At 37.4% G+C, this 20106-nt stretch overlaps 1 protein-coding gene across 2 annotated transcripts; it reads left to right on the forward strand.

Annotated features, from left to right (window-relative positions):
* The first annotated feature begins 803 nt into the window (after positions 1–803).
* LOC124405085 (ectopic P granules protein 5 homolog) lies at positions 804–18143 on the forward strand. 2 transcript variants are annotated; one of them, XM_046879688.1, is made up of 30 exons: positions 804–1368; positions 1771–2019; positions 2203–3447; positions 3865–4269; positions 5119–5344; positions 5737–5909; positions 6006–6146; positions 6229–6389; positions 6787–6916; positions 6996–7540; positions 7777–7954; positions 8065–8088; positions 8725–8952; positions 9555–9718; positions 9986–10171; positions 10262–10385; positions 10654–11175; positions 11308–11450; positions 11600–11777; positions 11857–12054; positions 13034–13165; positions 13322–13558; positions 13628–13811; positions 14167–14726; positions 14859–15028; positions 15145–15353; positions 15450–15695; positions 16254–16476; positions 16592–16801; positions 17102–18143. In XM_046879688.1, the coding sequence occupies exons 1-30, from the start codon at positions 1336–1338 to the stop codon at positions 17451–17453; spliced, it is 7776 nt and encodes a 2591-aa protein (XP_046735644.1). In that variant the 5' UTR covers positions 804–1335; the 3' UTR covers positions 17454–18143. The 2 variants fall into 2 exon arrangements, with proteins under 2 accessions (XP_046735644.1, XP_046735653.1); XM_046879697.1 differs by lacking the exon at positions 8065–8088.
* Positions 18144–20106: the final 1963 nt, after the last annotated feature.

Consider the following 20106-nt stretch of genomic DNA (forward strand, 5'->3'; position numbering starts at 1 on the left):
GAGGTCGTAAGGGGCCATTTAAAACAATGAAAAACAATCGATTTTTTGAAAATTCTATCGGCCTAACCCCTTCGCTAAATCCTAAAAATTTAGAATTTAACCCGCAAAATTCACCCGCATGTGCGTATTATTGTACTATATGGTCTAATTAAGGTACCATAACATTTATATGCGACATATAACATGTGGATTAAAGTGACGCGTAATTCTTTGACGATTCCTGAAGAATCGATCCTTGTGGCGTTGGATTAATCGATTATTATTCGATTTTCCAAATTTCGATTATCACCGAATCAATTCTTTTTCTATACGGATTGATTAATTATGATTTAATGAGTCGTTGAGAACAACTTCCTATAAAAATGTAATATTATATCTAGTTTGTATTTTGTATTGAGGTGAAATATTCTAATAAATAACAACTGTCTCTCATAATTCATAAATCAAAGCCATTTATTATCCCTGTTATCGAACGTTGACTTAAGAATTCTTCAGTCAACGTATCGAACTACGTAGAAAATGTGATAGAAGACTTCAAAATACCGCTTATTTGTTGCCAACAATAGTGTACATACTAATGCTGCCAATAATAAGTACAATATTACTATATAAACCGAGGCCAAGACAAATTCTTGTTACAATACGCTCATTTGTTTTAGAAATATTACGCCGATTATTCAGAATCGATGCTATTTTCATCCGATGTATCGATCCTCAGAATCGGAGGCTCAAATCAATACAAACAATCGATTTTCAGAACCGATTCTTTTTTTTTTCTCTCTTGCGGTAGTGTCACAACGAAAAACAAATGACTACCTATATCGTTCACTCTTAACCTAGCCAATGCGAATTACGACGGACCGCAATTGTGAATCGACCGTGACGACTCACGACGAACCTAAACAAGCAAAATAAGTAATCGCGTTTTGCTGGGAATAATTGCGTCGTAAGAAGCAAGAATAGTTCGGATTCAGGGAGCAGGTTGAACACCGAATTGTAGTTCGGTTTTGCGCTGACTGACTGCTAGACAGCAGAGACTTGAACGACTCGAGGAACTTTTCATTGTTGATCGCGCAGCTGACAGCTGATTTGCGTAGCTGAACGTCACTCGCGTCAACATGTCAACGTTCCAAGAAAACCAGCGCCGTTATATCCGTCGTATTAAGCAAGCTGAAGTTTTCGCCTGAGCCTGTTGCCACAGCGTTAAACTGCAGCATGTAACGATTGTCATCGTCTCGGAACGTTGACAGCGAATTACTCGACGACCTGTGTATTCTAGGATCGAAGTGAACGTCCTCGACCATCTGCTACAGGATCTAGGTGCATATCGTCATCATGGCGACAATGGAACGGCAAAAATCTCGACAGGTAGGTTATAGTCCTTGTACGTTTAATATTGCCATTTTCATCTACAACGAGACAGCAATCGCATTCTCTATTCAACGTTTTTCAATCTGGATGTACAATAGGACTGTTGATAACGACAATCATCTTTGATGACTTTTCGATGTTGGCTGTCGCTTACATCCTTCGTTGTTCGAGCATCGTTCTTACTGTGTTCTGCCACAGTTTTATGACCCTGCTAAGTTAGTGTTTAACAAGATTGCAAAAACAATTCACATTAGGCAACTCGAATTCGTCAGAAATGCGTCAAACCATGAGTTATGCATAATCGCTTTGACATAGCGACTCCTGCAAGCTAATTTACAAAGTTTCGCAAGATCTGTTCTCTTCAATAATTATTTTCATGATTTTCTAAATGATTTTCAGAAGCGGAAGAAAGAGCGAAATCGTATTCCCAATTTGCAAACTGCCGTCCCGGATGCTCCGACCCTGGAAGAATTTGAATGTCTACTTGGGGAATCCCCGACAAATTATCCTCGTGTCGAAGGAGTCGAGGATATGGAGAGCGAACTGCACGCAGCTGCTATCGATACCGAAATTTATGAGGGAGTAAATAACTGTGCTAGAACTGCGGAGTCGAATACTGTAATGGAGCAGTGCACCTCTGTTGCTCGGGTAAAAGACTTTAACGCCATCACTGATCGATAATGCTTTTCTGTAGCAAAACGTTGTCAAATTTGATAAAATTATTTAGAACCTAGACCTTTACAGATACTACATAAGAAATTATAAACAAAATAGAAATGCATCAAACCAGAAGAGATTAAAGGTATTGATACGCTTTTTTACTTATTGTAGGAATCTATAGTTCCCGATTCAGTGGACACAGTTGATGGAGATATACCAGTTACATCCGTAGTTGCCGATTCAGTGGATACACTTGATGCAGATGTAACAATTGCATCGGCACCATTGGAAAATGAGGAAGAGCAACAAGTGGAAGAATTAAATTCTGTTCTCTCTGAAATGCAGCTCCTGGAAGCATCGCCAACTGCTCCAATTATGGATTCGGTGATACAAGTACTTCCGGCTGAATCCAATCTTCCAACATCCGGCGTAATAGAGATTGAATCAGAAAAGGAAGATGTCAAAAATATTGAAAAAGCGTCTGCAGAAAAACATCAAGAAGGAACATCTGCCTTGAACGAGATTAAACCATTCACAGACTCACAGCTGGCGGCACTTTACAACAACAAAGAGTTGGTCTTGGCTGAAACATTCGTTGCAGAATTTGTCGATACTCAGTTACAAAGCTCCGCTATCAGACAGCAGCATCGCCTCCACGAACTGCTCGTCAGCTATCTACGCGTCAGAAATCACTTGATAGTCAATTGTCAGGAACTGAATACCTTGAAAACGGATTGTAAAGAAACGCAAAAGCAGTTATGGTGCCTGGACAAAGCCTCTGTTACGGAATCTGGCGAATGTCAAGATGGAAATCCAGTTAGCGCAACTCACGAGTATCTTGTAGCTCATTTTAATCAGCAAACGTTGGCTGCTTTGTCTCGAACCTTGTCAAGCATCAAAGACTTACTGCACAATACTCAAGCCCTGCATTGCTACGAGGCTGAACTAATCAGGCTTCAATTAGAGAACTATATTCAAAGAGTGTGCACTTTGTGTAAGGATTTTGGAAACCTTCCTCATAATGCGCCGGTGAGCCTCAAGCAAGGCCAAATTCCATCGCGTATAATGCCCCAAATGTGCGAGCTCAGGACATGCATCGGAATATTATTTAACTTTCAACGCAGAGTTTTAAAAGACGCGAAATTTATATCCGATACGCGAGACTGGCTTTCCCGCTTAGTAGCCGTTCTTTTGAGGGTCGCTACTTGGCAGGATCACTTATTTTTATTAAACCATATATTGAGATGCCCCGGCGGCATTTCTAACTGGGCAATTGGATTCATTCAAGCACCTGTCCAATACTATCCTGCTGGGCAGAGCACTTCACCTCTTAACGATCCACATATCGAGCACATCGTTACTGTGATTGCAACTATTATGTTGCCAGTTAAGGAACGGGACAAATTTTTGGAGAAGGTAATGGCGTTAACAATTATTATATACATGATTATGTATATTCGTTGGATTACAAAAATTTAAGCAACATTTTCATCGTTTCTGCAGCATTTCTGAGAGAAAACTTCCAAGAGTGTCGATAATCCAAGTATAATTTCGTTTTTTCATTCCATTTGTCAACCGTTTCATTTGGTGACTGTTTTGCGATGCCCTTGATATCTTAAAAACTGCTCAACTGATTTACTTTAAATTTATTGATGCTAGTAAAAAGAAAAAATAGGTAAATAAAGCTCGATCTACATATTTTGAAATAGAACCAAAGTTAATGAGGATTAAATTCCCAAGATGCAGTCACTTTTTTTATCGTCTACTCGTCTATACTCCCTCAATAACGATGCTCTTACCGATTTTTATATAACACTTTACCAAATTTTTCAGGTACAAATATCTCTCCAGGATGCAGAAAGTACCGCAGCTGATACCGTGTGGGTAATGTTGGACGAAGAAGGGGAAGAAGATGAGGATATTAGAAACGTCGGAGCGAATCTTGGGGAAAGTGACTTGATTGCTATGCTTCATCAGATTCCTTTTGACAAGCTGTTCAAACTGGTTTTATTCATCAATCAGGAGGGCAATAATTACAGTCAAGAGAAAAGTCTCGTCACTGAGCATCACATGCTGCGGATTTTTGCCTTTTCCTCGATACTCGTCAGACTGCTCAGGCAAGGTTTGAAAACCTACGATTCCCCAAGATACAGACAGCTTGCAAAGAGATTGAGCGCTCTTATTCGAGATATGGTGCAATACGCGAGCGATCAATGGGAGGCATTTGATAGAACTCAGGTAAGGCGGAAGGCTCGGAATTTAGACAACGCTATTTAGATAACAACGTTCCAATGCTCACGATGATGTATAAATACACTAATCAATAACGAATGAGACTTACAGTCTGAATCAAAAGTTGGGAACGAAGAAAAACCCATGCAAAGAATCTCAGTAACGTCATTTGTCCCAATTAATCAAGGGATGAAACAACATCCCCATTAATTATGTAACAGAAATGAATCTGAGCAAATTCCAATAACAAAAGTTGACGTTTGAACGTTTTCAGTCAAGGTCTTACAAGAAAATTTTTAAAGTTATTAAAATTTGATGTTTTTGATTGTCATGTTTTTGGGCTTATCTTGTTCGCTATAAAGATCGTCAACGATTGCTGGTAAAACATTTTACACACGGTTTTCTCTGGAGTGAACAGATGTTCGTGAAGAATTAGATTCGCTTATTAAAACTATATTATCATGTAAGATTTCTTGAATGTTTGTCAAGCGACTTGCAGATATTTGATCAGCAAGCCAAATCAGCTCGAAAACGTTGAAATCCGATCAAAAACACTAGAGTTTGATCGTTTCGAACGTTGTAATTATCAAACTTTTCCTTTCACTTTCCTTTTCCTTAAAATTTGCTCAGATTCATTTTCATTACGTACCAGTTATTTGATTAGTGTTCACTATCATCGGCGCTGATAATATTGCTGAAGATTTTTTTGTCTTTTATCCTAATTTTTATCGGTAGTGTTTTGTCTACTTTTAGTCGACACAAGAGATATTGCTAAATTAGACGAGAAATTTTTTGTATAACTGTGGATAAAATAACTTTTAACAAACATTTTCAAAAACTATTTTATAATCGTAGGTGGCTGACCAGTCAATGCTCCGTAGACTGCAAACAGAGTACGACAGTTTCTTCCTCAAAGCAAGTCAATGCATATTTTCATCACGGAGACTGGGCGCTTGGCAATACCTCGCCGCAATTCCTTACCACATCGTATCCTCTGCGACATTATGGTATATTTTTTACATGTTACACATCACTGACTCGGCTGCTGCTATTTCACCGTCTGCAAAACTGAGTGAAAACGGTAAACATAATCGGTGAATCAAACGTACGTTGGAGTAAAGGCGATTCCATCCCCCCTTGATTTAGCGGATCAGAATCGACTTTACTCAGGTGTACAATGAATGAAGATTCATTTAGAAAAAACTAAACTTATTCTAGAGTGTAAACGCAATTGAAAAATCAGTGGAGAAAGTTTGGAAACATAAATTTCTTATTTCTATTCGAGTATTTCGATTGAGGGATGTAGATATTCAAAATTTCATATTATCGAATGTTTGATTTTATATTTTAGAGCGTAACGCAGATGTTTTGTTGAAATAATTATACGAGATCGATTCATCTAATGGGAATCTATCTGACTGTAAATTGAACAGTTAATTATAAACGAAAATATATTTTTACAATTTTTCGTAGAATGGGAAGCCGAATTAAATTCACCAAAACTTAGAAAACAATTCGAGGAGAAGCTCTGCGAAATGCCAGGGGACGAATCCTATTTTTTGCTTACAACTTTTGCCAATATGGCTATGGCCAGGCATCGTGACGATTATCACTTTGTTCAAGTTGCTACTATCGATTTATTTCAAGTAAGTAGCCAACGATTAGAATTTTCTCTACTCTTTAGAAACCTAATAGATGCAAGTAAGATTGTACAACCTGTCACATATTTTACTGTGTTTTAGATCGGTTTCCTGAGTGAAAAAACTCAAGAATCGTGTTCAAAAGACGCTCGATCGTTGCTGTCAAATTTAACAAGCAAGTATCCTTCGCTTCTTTCAGATCTTCTGAAAAAATTAAAAGACAATTTCATTTTGATCGGGAAGGTGAGTTTATAAATATATCTCTTGACACGTTTTTCGTGTGGTTATTGAATCGTAATGATGAATTCATCACCTTTATCTCCAGCTCAGTTTATATCTCTTCATGGAACTACGAATTGGAAGATGGATTCCCGAAGAAGAGGATTTTACTATCCTTTCCTGCTGGTTGCATCAGTATCCGTTAAATTCTACTGAAAATCATCTCGCTCGTTTGATCCTTTCTCACCTCAACTGGGGACTCGATAGGTATAAATTTTTAGTTAATATACTCGGTGCATCTAATGCGATTTCATTTTAAAAATTCTTACTTTTAGCTTTTATAACAATATGGCGGTACTTTGAATATTAATCACAGTTGCTAGTTGCACTTTGTTTAGTCTCTTGTAATATTGTTCCATGTTACTAAAAGAGTTCCCACGCAAGCGTTGTGTAAAAGTTTAAGTGATTCAAGTTCTGAAAATTGTGTAACGTAAGGATTTGATCCTGAAATTTTCCACATTTTTATTGACGCTCTTATCTTTCTCTTTTGTCATCTTTCAAAGCCGGCATTTTGAAAACCCTTACCTTTTTTAAAAGTTAACGTCTGTTGTTATCGGCGGCTTAGCGTTACTTGGTAAGTGCTAATAAGTATATACCGTTACAGCGAAGACCAATTGTGCCTTGGAATTCATTTACACCGTCGTGTAGCACTTCTTGTAGTTGAACTTACAATGAAGTACGTTCCAGATACTCCCGCACAAACGGCTTCCCTTCTGGCCGAAGGTGTCAAGCAAGTATGTATCCGTTTGAATTTCAGTACCAGTCCAAAGTACAATGATTATTACAGAATTGTGACGCAAGTATTTTTTTCAGGTATCCTCTATGGTGAGACCGCAAAGTAGCGAACACGCCTTCTCGTTATGGGCATGGGAAATGGTTACAAAATTGAGATTACATCAGCTCGATAGATCAGAAAGTACCGCCCGGCACACAATATCAAATCCCAGTGCTGCCCTGGCTCAAGTTCCGGATATCGACGCTGATCCGTCACTGGAGATTCTCGCGTTTGGTGTCAGAGAAAAACAACCGATTGCTTGTTACGTCGCTGTGCTAATGACAACGTGGGGTCATTCGATTCCACTGATTTTATTGAAAGGATTTAACCAGCTACAGATACTACAGTGTTACTACAAATATGAACAAGTTCTCATTTCGCTTCATCACATAGTTCCATTATTTCTTGAATGTCTGGACTCGTTGATTAAAACCGAGAAGTTTTCAAACCTGGTCACATCTTTAATCACTGCGGACAGAACGTACATGAAGATGGCCAAGAACTTGATTGTCTCGGATTTTCCTGGTCCGATTCTGAAGCTATTCGCTAACATGATACAAACCCAGTTGGAAGATTATCGCAGGTACTTATCGATTTCACCTCGCACTCTCGTTACTTCGTTGAAACTGATATAAAAGTTATCCGAAGGCGCAAATCTGAAAAATTCGAATAGCGAAACGGACCTAGAAATTCAATATAACGTTTTTCGTACATTTAAACACCAGGAATCGCGTAAAAATGATAATTAAAAAGCTTGCAGAAAGTAAAACAGCTTACTGTACGTGGTCCTTGATGTTGATAATATTTCTTTATACGCAGGTATTGTTTGGAAAGTCCACGAGTACTTGTTTACCTCTGGCTGAGAGCGTTGGCGTTGATACCGGATTGGAACCGAGATCAGAGTGTCATGTACTTGATGGACATAGTCATTAGAGCTGCATATTTTCATTTGGGTGCCAGAGCAGAGACTGAGACCATCTTCCACAATTTTTTTGCGGTATGTTTATCGCTGAAATTGTTGTTCGAATCGCAATATCCTTACAAGTATGCAAATTACCTAACATGAAAACTGCCTTTTTTATCTCAATCGGCCTCTTTTGTCACTAGCTAGCCATTGAGGGAGGCGCAGAGGTAAGTGCGTTAGTACTCGAGAATTTTTTTACCGTAACGCTTCACCCTTGCTCACCTGTGCTTTACTCCTGTAAAACGTGCTACGAAATCTGATTTAACGATCAGCTAGCGATAGGCTCAAATAATTTTTGTTCCGCATGCCGTAGCACTAATGAACAACTGAAAAAATAACTTTGCTATTATTATTATTAGTATCATTATTCGTTAACCCAAGTCTTTACCCGCTTCTTGCTTCGAATAATTATTTTGACTTGGAAAAACGAAGGTACAATAGAAAATTTCACCGATCACGCATTTTCCATCGATATGATCGGTATATCGCGTATGCTTATAGAATTTGTCGGAAGTACTTACTCGAATTGTGTGGAATCTGTGTCCATCTACAGTTTAACGTGCCATCCTCCGTAGTAATAGGTTTCGTTGGGATTTCATCTGTGCTATCAGAATGCGGTGCATAACTTTTTATCGAATAACATTGCTTGACATTAGAGAAGGATTTTTTATTGTTACGAAAGTTATAATATTACGTGAGATACGATCGATTCAATATTTGCAGCATGTAATGTTTTGTGTTTCATTTGGATGGGATATCGTACTGACTCTTGATCGAGTATAACATTTTCATCGTCCTGACAGAACTTGGCGTCGGGAAAGAATTCAGGTTCATTTGGATCGTTTTTGAGCTGGGCTACAGGCTCCTCCACATTGCCCAGCCTTCTCGGAGGTCCTGTACAATCCGTGTGGTTGGCTCACCGAATTCTTGCAACGGAACAGCAAGACAGAGAGGAAAAAACTGGCCTTTGGCGCGAAGTACTACGGGAATTAGCCTTGCAGGGGAAAACGTCTGTAGACACCGCTCTTAAGGTAAGACACATTGAATACAAAATACCGTTGATATCGTTATTCAAGTCGTTATAAAAAATGGTTTTTTCAAGTTAGAAATGTCTTTTGAACGCTTTAATCCACACTGAGACACCCAGCGTCGCATTTATTTTTTGTAGATATTTATTATTTATTTTAAGCCACTTTTTTGGTAACAACTTCTGAGTATCTAAGTATATAAAAATTATTTATATTACTAATTAATTACATTAATTATTGTAAAAATAGAACATGTAAACAAATGGTCAAAATGCGTATTTTTACTCGAAAAAAAAAAGAATTTTCTGCTAGTTTAGTACAAATTCCAATTTTTACACGAACTTAATACATACCATAAAATTTTCTAGAATTTCTTTAATATCTTCTTTTTTAATTTTGTTTGTCCGCCGTATCAGAATTTTTGAATTTCGAGTTCAGATTCGTATTCAGCGACCCCAGAAGCCCTTGTATGCAAAATTTCAAGCGAATCGCATGTAAGAAAAAATGTATGCACGAAAGGGTCAATTTATAATTAATCGAAATTTTAGTGTTTTATCAATAGAAAATGGACATTTGTAACAATTTCTTCTTTAACACTTTTTCAGAAAGCCTGTGCCACTGTGAAAATACAACCATTTGGAGCTAGCGGTCTGGCTATATATCGATGGTCCCATCAAGCGCTGGACACTCCCATGGACCATCCACTCTTGGCGCTTCTTTGGCAAAACTTCTTCACATTGTTTTTAGCCAGAGTCCCTACAGCTACTGGGTTAGCCTCCATTGATTATTGATCATTTATCATTTTATTTTGAAAAATTATTAGCACGTAAGTATCGTTTTCCCGAAGCTTGCAAGCAGATAGTTATCAGATTTTATTCCGATTTTATCCTCCGTTTGAACCGGAGTGACAAATTCATAGAAGTTTATTCACTCTGTACAATATAATCCATTTTCGCAAATATACTTTACTCCAAACATAATGCAATCAATATTTAATAGAATCGTCGAGTCTATTGGATTTGTTTATTATTTCTAGCACTTTGGACAAAGGTGGTATCGGTGAGAAGTTTTTTGAAGGTATGATCAACTTGAGTTACTTCAAAAAGCTAAAGAAACGTCTTCACGATACAACCGAATACTTTCAAATCAAAGGGGAAAGTGATTTGGACAACGGGTCGCCGATAACCGACGAAAGAAGAGTCTTTTATTTCAACGCTGCCAAGTAAATATGAAAATTTGATCGTTGAACGGATTTTTTTGTCAAAAGTATTTCCTGAATAATCATTTCTAAAAACTCATTCAATTATTTCAGGTTTTATAAAACACTGAGCTTATGGCTTGAAGAACCACGATTACAAGAATCTGGATTGTATCTTCCCGCATTACCGCCGCAGTATATGTCACAAAAGTTAGCGTTGTTAATGCAAGGAAATCAGGTGAGATCGCAACATCAAACACAGTTTTATGAGACCAAAAAATATGTTTTCCCTCATTATTTCATCAATTCTGAAAAATCTGTTTCTGTATCTAATATTTTAGTCAAACTAATTTTAGCAGCGATTTGGGTCAACAGTCATCGAATTCCGGCACTTGTTTTCTATCAAAATATTTATTGAATGTTGATATTAGTTCTATAATGAAAAACGTAAAAGGATTTCCATGTTGAGACAGCAAAATATTTTTTCTTTGTTCGAATATCCACAGGAACCGTGGTTGGAATATGTCGACTATGAATCTGTGAGAAAGAATCAATTGAAGGCAATTTCGGAATGGCAAGCCTGCATTCTAAGAAACCCGGAAAGTCAGTCGCTAAAGACAAATCAAACACCGACGACACCACTGGAGCCGTCGGATCCTCTGCAGAGGATATTTCGGAGAATAAACACTTACGAGCAACCGATTCCGCCTCCTTCGCTAAGCAAAAACAACGCTTTTCTGCCTTACGTATCAAAGGAAAGTCTATATAAGCCTGAGAGCATTTTGAATTTGCTGAAACCGCATCTCAAAGCAATAATAGAATACGCCCAAACGTATAATCTCATGCTTGACGAACATACGGCGATAGACTGCAACTTCTTGGAACTAGTTCCAACACTCTACAGAGACGTCGAAAGTCGAGTCACTCTTCACGCTCTGTGCGATCCTTCGCCTTCTGGACAAAAACGTTCCAGATCCGGAACACCGCCTATCGTTCATTGCGCCGGACCTGCAGTTATCAGAATAAAGGTGATGCGCAGATTTCTTGATGCAATTTTCAATTGGGAGATTTCCTTCGTATTACCTACTTACTCTTTTGCAAAGTTTTTTTCTGCATTCCTATAATGTATCATGCTTAATTCAGAACGTTGTTATGTTTAGATATCAGAAGCTCGAGTCAGCGACGGCGTCGACCACATGATTAGTCAAAACAGAGCCGAGTACGAGCAATTATTGGTTCGAGCCGGTCAACCTCCACCTGCAAAGGTTTCTCAAGGCTGCGTCTTCGTCGATTACCTGATTATGTAAGATTTATAGTTTATTTTCTTACTTTTACAACACTGCGAATATTTTCATGCGGATAATTTCTTGATCTGCCAGATTAACACACGCTCGCCTCGTATCTTGGCCAGAATTCAAATTCGATTTAAAATATGACATAAATTATGAACAGGCTTCTGGAACACGAACTCACTATCAGCCGGACCAGCGAGAACTCGACTGTTTTAAACAACGTACAAGAAACTGGGGTGAAATTATTTTACCATCTGGTTGACTTTTACACAGAAGAGGCTGCTTTTTGCCCGCCGACTAAGCAGCTGATCACGACATGTCTAGAAAAATTGGGCCAGGTAATCTCGAGATTTACAATCAAATGTCTTTATTCGTGTTATGCAAGGAATATTTTCAAATTGATATCTGGTTTCCAAGTTATTCATCAGCGGAGAGGAAGCTCAAGGACAACGTTTATTGAAAACGATAATGCAACGACCAGGATTAGGTGGCTTACTGGGACCGCACTTCACGCCGGTAGCCGGAGGCGCGTCAACTTTCTTGCCTATGTATCAAACTGTCGTTGACTTAGCGACTGGGCCAAGCGCTGACCTGTGTTTCGTTTTACTGTCCAAGGTAAGGTTGATTAAGGGGGGGATAAGGGCTTACACTTTCGAAAAATCGATTTTTTTTTGTCTTATCTTATTGTTAAACATTTCAAGAATATATTCTCAAAATTTTAAGTCGATCCGAGCAAAACTCTTGAAGGGGGGGGGGGGGGGCAGTAAGGGTTTCAGCGTAAAAAAAAAAAACTTCTTTCGTGAATTTTTTTTGAAAGTATGGATTGAGGAAATTTATTGAAACCTTTTGTACATTATTAAGCATACTTTTAACAATATTCTGTAATTTTTTCATGTAGAAATATTGCAAAACAAGCCGGTGACAGACCTTTTTTTCTTCACTTTTTTAGCTCAATAAACTTTAAACGCAGTAGTTTTTCTCAAAACCACTTTTTCAAAGTCTGTGTTCGCTACCATTTACAAATTACTTGACCGATTCATTCCAAACTTGGTACACATTTTCTACATATAAAATACCCCCAACGTTTAGTTAAAAATTTTTTTTCAACATTAAGGGGGTTTCCCACCCACAAAATGGTGGAATTTTTCGTGGAAAATAGCAGTTTACACTTTAGATGGCCACCAAAAATTTTTAAATGAAAAAAAAAATAATCGTAGAACGTTGGGGGGAGGATTTGATAATACTTTGACTAAACTTTAATGGATTTTGACTTCAGATAAATTCCGACCGAGACATAGTGAACACCGCAGATGGTTTTTTTTCTAAGACTTTCTGGGGCCAGCTCTGTCACCGGCTTGTTTTGCAATATTTCTGCATGAAAAAATTACAGAATATTGTTAAAAGTATGCTTAATAATGTAGAAAAGGTTTCAATGAATTTGCTCAATCCATATTTTCAAAAAAAATTCACAAAATGAGTGGTTTTTTTTACGCTGAAACCCTTACCCCCCCCTTAAATAATTGACTTGATTATTAAATCTTCGATATCTGTTAAAAACACCACAAGTTATTGGTATTTCAAACCTATATTGCAGTTTGACGTTGGAAGCTGGCTAAATTACAGACGACCCAGACTCAGCGAAAGATCCACATTCATTGATCTGGTGTCCAAAGCCCTGTGCAACGCTGGATTAACTCCTGAAGACGACAAGCTTATATTACATGAGGTGATTTCTCAAAATCTCTAATAAATTGAATCATTGTTGTAATCGTTAAAATGTTCAACATAATTCTTTCACTTGAAAGATCAAAAGATACATATATCGAGACGAAAAATTTCATGCCTGCGTTTATAACTGTTATCGTTCCTTTCTTCCAATCAGCTCTTCCGTAATCATCTTCGACTCGTACTCCTCCACGAGTTTCCTGAGCATTACGGCGAGGTTTTAAGTGCAATATTAAGAGGCAGCGAGTCACAGAGCCTTTCATTGGATGTTTGGCGAGATTTACTGACTGCTCTCAGTGGAAGATCGAAATCCCAGGGTCCTGTACAGCCGATAAAAGTCAGAGACGAAATTCGACGTTACGCTACGGAACAGAGATTGCTATCGCGACAAGAGGTGATGATTCTTTTATCGATTGGCAATTTTTTCCACCGTACTCATTGAGTATTCTTAAAAATATTTTAGATGCACGATACCGCTGTTCTTCTGAGTAAACATTTTATGAAAGAACGATTGCAATATGGATTGTATGGATTGTACCCCAAATATCGAGTATACAACGAACCAATCGCCACGTTTCTCGGCATGGTTGGACATGCTCTCATCGTGCTGACTCTTCACTCCGACAAAGGAACATTGGCCGATCAATGTGAGTCATTCCAACGGATCGAGTATAATATGCTATTAGTAGATATTGTCGTGTTTCAATCTTTCCTAAGCTGAAAGAATTCGGTGAATTTCAAGAATTTATAGTTCGACAACGAATCATTTAATTCAAACGAGTTTTTTTTTTTTGAAAATATGGAGATCGACCTCAAGTAAAATGGGTGATATGAAGAATGCTTTCAATCTATTCATTCGGAGAGAAGACATATTTTAATGAAGCGTCAGAATGAGACTAACCGCAGTGGAAGTAAATAATCGGTTGTCAAGCTATAAATTTGCCCAGTTTTTCAACTGTTTACTCATATATACACAATTTTAATCCCAATTTTCTATTCCAGTATGCGAGCGCATATGGCCAGTTTTAAGCGACATGTTTGCACCATGGATTATACCATATTGGACGAGGCATCTGCGCGAGCCAACGGCGGCTTGGATTCAGCAATTGACAGATGACAGATCGGTTTTACTGCCATGGATCATAGCTGACGGACCTTATGCAAACAGAACTGTCGCAATGTTTGTCGAGTGTATAAGATTCATCATCGATACTATGCCTGCGTCGAGCAAAATTCTCTGTTTTTTATGGCAATTTTATGTGACAAACTTTGCTCATACATCGGTCAAGGATCATATCTTGAATGTTATTCACGGCAACTTTTTATCGTTGCCTTGGGAGAGATTCAGTCCTGGTACAGGGGATATCGAATTGATGGTTAAAGTCGTTGATCAGTATTTGCCGGATAGTCACTTGTTCCTGGGGAGCGTCTTCACTAGTATTAATTGGCAAGTCTGGGCGAATGAAATACTGTCTGTTCAGTCGCTGGTCGTCGCTTCCAGAATGCATATATGCTTGCTAAACTTGCTCGTTAAACTTTCAAACGAACCGAATGTCAGACAGGTAAGCGTAGTTCATAATAATAATTCAAGAAAATACTTGGATGTGAACGTGGTCTTAATTTTGGAAATAATTGACGGTCATTATTAAGCAAATCTTCGTCCGTTATTAACTATTATTATGTATATCTTCTAGAATGAAAAAGCTGTGCAAATAGTTGTGGCTGCAGAAAAGTTCGCCTGGCATTTGGTAGATGCTACCGCGTACGATCAGGTGATTAATTGGTACGTTATGAGCTGTGATCCCAGAGTAATACTTTGCCTCGATTCCGATCAAATTTATTCAATCGATGGAGCTATCAATAAGTAAGTAGATTCCGATTGAAAAGAAACTTGATTGAAAGGAATAAAACTCAAATTCTCGATATCTCAAGATATTTAATTATATTTGCTTACCTTATACTGATATTACGATTTTTCAGTTTGTTGAAAATTGCTGCCGCATACGATCCCAATGTGACTCACTTTCATCCTACGACATTAAAAAAGAGACAAATGTACGTTCGTTCTTCAGTTAAATTATTGGTAAATTGCACAACTCGGCACAAGACACTTCTGACTAGCGATCCTAAAGCATTTACCGACGCATTGTCCAAGATGTTGGATGACATGGAGTCCGTTATTACGAATAGTAAATAAATTTGTATTTTATATCTTTTACATAACGAAGCGTGGTTTCATTATTGGAAATATCTTGGATTTCAATATCTTTTTTTTACCTTCACAGCCGTATCGCAACCTCAACAAGCTGCAGAAGCTGGATTGTTAGTTACCGAATTGCTCCATTCTATAAATCAAAGTGGTCCGCTGGTCGAACAACTGCGAACCAGCTGGGCCTCGTGGCTGTCCAGTAGAACTTCCAGCAGCCCAACGCTCATGGGTATTCTGCGAGTAATAGGAATAGCAGTCGCGTCGCCATCCGCTCTTGGAGAACTAATGGAAGCAGCCCTCGACGCCTACTTCAAGCATAACGGTTAACTATTTTAATAACATTTAACATTAAATGTTGCATTTTTTGTTGTTTAATCACGCCTAGAGCAGATTTCACCGAATAGATAGACGATAGCTTGCTCTATGACACCGTTTGAGAAAATGATCAAAAGTTCGTCAACTTCTGAGGCTCAAAACTGTATGAATGCGCGGCAGAAATAACTTTTTATAAGCATGATCGGATTCCTTGACCTCAAAAATACTTAAAACCGATGCCTACTAAAGTAAATATTCAACTGAGACTCTAAAAGCGTTGAATTACATTTTTTACGTATTTTTCTACGCCGAATGCGAATCTAATGGAAAAAATTTAATAAAACTAAAAACAATCATCCGAATTGGCGTAAAAACAGGGTGAATTGTCAAAATTATTTTAGACAGTGTTCTTGAATGAGATTTGTATGAATATTTACTTTTAGACAGTAATTGAAAACCCATGTCGAAGAATATCTTCCAAGCAGGCTAAATTAGAATCAAGTTTTAATGAATTTTGGTATCCTCTTAATGACATTGGTTAGACGAATGATTGAATATTGTTTAGATTTAGTCGCCGACGAGGCTCTACCAACTTGGGGTTGGGTACTGACGGTCTTGCAGCCTGTAGTTCCGCGTCGACCGCCAGTCGAGGGAGCTTTGGTGGCCGAAGGTCGTATCTTGACACTTTATGCGCTTTTACTCAAAAGGCTGCCCTCTTGCAGAAACATCAAAGAGGAAGGGATGTTACTGGTCAATTTGATCGATTGGATTTCTACCATCAAGCCGACGTAAGTGTATCTTCTTGACCATGCGGATGCTTGAAATACAAGTTCCTGTTCCGAGTATTGATTACAAGATTTCAAACCTGTCTTTTCTAACTTTAAATAAAAAAATTCATTTCAGAGAGTTTATAGAGGAAAAGCTACCGTTATTATGGAGTAAGGCTCTGGAACTAGCGTATAGACAATGTCAGTATAGCGAAAACACAGTGATCGCTGCGAGAGCATTGAAAGGTTTGGCTCGCTCTTTACTACTTACCGCAGACGATGTGGGACAAGGTTGGGGAATTCTAGGAGCAATCGGCTTAAGAAAAGGATCTCAGTTATCTATAAGGTAATAAAACTTTACTGCGTGTAATTTGTGTAGTCAGGCGCAAGGACGTTTTCACTCTGCAATTTTAGCTCATAATAAGTTTTTGGAGCATATATGTAAAGTTCACTAGAGTTTTTGTATAAAGTTTCAAAACAATCGATTCTTTGCAAATCTTTACATTATATCTGCAGTGAAAACAAAGTTGAACGTTTTTCTAGTTAAAAAAATGATAATTCAAGTTAAATTCATTTTTAGTTACTACCGTCGGATTCTTCAACTGTGAAATTTTGCACAGAAATTATTCGTTCATTTTCTCCACAGGTGCAAATTTCTAAGCAGAGCGCTGGGTGTGTACTGTTTGGCGCAATTGCCTGAATCGAAATCGGAGCACCAATTGGTACGGTTTACACCTCACTCTCCGGGAGTTGCACCTTCAAGATCCAGCGACTCAGATTTCCAAGATGTACGGCCAAATGCGGAGGCCATTAAAGCCATGCAAACGTTAGAGGCTTTAGTTACCAACAAACATTATGCCGAACTGAAAGGAGATGTTGAACAAGTCATTCGACTCATCAGAGACTCAGGAAATTCACTTCACAATGCTGTTGCTGTTGTTGGCACGCTCACTGCGGAACTTTATAATCAACGATATTTGCACGTTTTAATTGAGTAGACAACGGTATTTACGTGAAATTAGTCAAACTTTGAGCAGCTAAGGAATTCTGTGTCTTTTGTAAACATGGAGATTCAGAGCACGTTTGAGAATGAGCTACGAATCAATAAATTACAGTATTCGTGTAGCTTGGGATTATGTTTGGAAAACGCAATTTTATTTGCGTCGGGCTATTGATTCTGATGAATTAAGTTATAACAGAACCATCAAAATGAATGGGTGATGCGATTTCATATGAAATATTCTATTTCTTGCTCAGAAAATGTAACATAAATCAATCTCGTTACCATTCGCGCTAATAGGTGTACGTTACGATTGCAAAATCTTTATTGCTCAAATCAATCATGTTCCTTGCACGAATGAATTCCAAAATCAAACAAACAAATAGTTTAACACAAACTTCTCAGCTACATCAATCCTCTGAAAATCCATGTTTCATGGTTTATGTAGGTACCTAAGAGTACCTGAGCACTAAAATACAATTTTTTTTGCTCAAAATTAAGTAAGTCAAGTTCTCTAGTCATGGAATGCATGGAAAATTAGAGCTCAATTTACAGTACATGCCATCCAAGCGTTTACGGATAGTAAGAAGAGTAAGAGTTAAATTGGAATTGTGTTTTGTAGGTTTCAAATTTTAGTATCTTCATATTCGACAAATACTACTCTTACGGAAAATTACTACTGGAGTATGTACTAACGATGAGAAACACGTATGAATATTCCATCCTTTGATTGGATTGTTCAATTCTAGTTCGAAAATTGATTAATACTGTCGTAAGAAACGACATTATTAACAATACTTCGTATTTCTATATCAGTAGTAATTTCACTACGACGAAATTTCTTTACAAATTTTGTCATTTATGTCTCAAATCTAGTCGTTACAAAATTTTAATACTATTCTGAAGCAGAGGTGGCGTTAGTATGTTAAAATAACTAGGTGTTTGCTATCTCATCAACTGTCGCCCAAAAATCGTCTCTGGAAGTCTGAAATGTGTGGGCAAGAAAAAGTTTCGCGTTTACCTGTTTTTACGAAAACGCATAGTTTGTATAGATTAAATCTGCCATTACTATTGTAAATAGATAAATTTACTAAATAGATCTATACGTTCAAGCATACAGACGACATTTCTGCAGCTTGTATTGTGTTACATGAATCGTCTATAGTGAGCGGCATGCAGTGATAACTGACAATTTTAAATTTCGACAGGTGTATAAATTTTATATAATTATACCAAATAGTATAAGTTTTAAATCGCTTCATATATGTTTATATAGGTATTCTATTGTTAAATTTGAAATATCCTAAATATTTGTATTATACTTGTTATCAAATTTAACGATGATTACACTTAAATATAAAGATATGAAATCTGTTTGCATAGTGAATTCATCTGTCATTGATATCTCTGTTTTGGCGGTTTCTTTGAAGTTTTAGTTGTTATAGAATCCGAAGTAACATTCCCACTTATTTGTATATTTTCGTATGCATTATGCTTTTATTACAATGATGCCATACGATGTCAGCATTCAAAAATCAGACCTCTTCAAAACTAGGATTGTTTCATATGCAGACTGCGTCAAATTATGGAAATTTTTTTCTTCATAGAACAAGGTCCAAACATTACTTTGTGCGGTATGAAAAATCCTTCCGAATTGTAGGGTTTTTAGATTAAGTTTTAGAGCAGCCTCACAACATGTGATTTTTTTCTCTTCAAACACCGAGCGAGGAATCGAATTTATTCCAGTTTCTGCGAAGAATTTTTAAAGCAATTGCGAATTCACCACTGTACGGATGTAATAGTGTAGATGATTATATTACGTCTAAAAATGTTGAACCTTTTTTACGTTGGAGCAATTAGAAACTGGATATTCGCAGCATCGGGACTTTCTGTATCTTTTGTTCAAAATGGCAGACTGAAATCGACCGTCCAACATCTGAGGAAACAAATATGTTATTATTTTTATCGAAATGAAGATAGCCCAACTGGCAAACCGTTCAAGATTACTTTGGAAAACACCGGAAACAAACTGGGATGAACATACTTTTTATACGTTATTCAATTCCTATCTTTCTAGAAGATTTTTAGTTTTACAAAAGCTAACGTCTATATATGATTAAAAAAAAAGGAACATATTTCCAAGATGAAGGTAAACATTCCTCGTCTAATGTCTTGCATTTCAAGAAATTATTTTCACACTTTCTTACGTTCAATATTTTAAATACTTGAAGAGCACTCTTATAAACGTCCGTCGATACAGTAGTTTGATCACAAGAGAAGATCAGACGCCCAGTCACCCAATTTATACAAAAAATTTTTTAGCTAGATTCTCAAGGGGAACCTCCTCCTATTGTTAATAACTGTAACCCTTTGAGTCATAGTGGTGAGTATTCTTACCGCCTATTTCATATCCATTTTTTATATATTTAGAAAACTTTTCAACATTTTTATTTGAGGTTTTTCGCTATATCTGACTGAATTTTTAAAATCTGACTTCAGTTCGTACTCAGCAGCCCCAAAATCCATCGAATACTATCTTGTTACAAAAATTGACTCAGCACAATAATGTGTGACTCAAAGAGTTAAAACGCATTTATCTCACCAAGAAAATTTCCAGAAATAGGTATTGATTCAACTTGGATCCAAATTCT

The sequence above is a fragment of the Diprion similis genome, chromosome 1 (genome assembly GCF_021155765.1).
Source record: "Diprion similis isolate iyDipSimi1 chromosome 1, iyDipSimi1.1, whole genome shotgun sequence".
Lineage (NCBI taxonomy): Eukaryota > Metazoa > Arthropoda > Insecta > Hymenoptera > Diprionidae > Diprion > Diprion similis.

Bases quoted from the DNA above. Each gene is read 5' to 3' on its own strand.
- LOC124405085 (XM_046879688.1), top strand. From the start codon at position 1,336: ATGGCGACAATGGAACGGCAAAAATCTCGACAG. The intron at 5,345-5,736 runs GTAAACATAATC...AATTTTTCGTAG, and splicing joins TGCAAAACTGAGTGAAAACG to AATGGGAAGCCGAATTAAAT. The intron at 6,390-6,786 runs GTATAAATTTTT...ATACCGTTACAG, and splicing joins CTCAACTGGGGACTCGATAG to CGAAGACCAATTGTGCCTTG.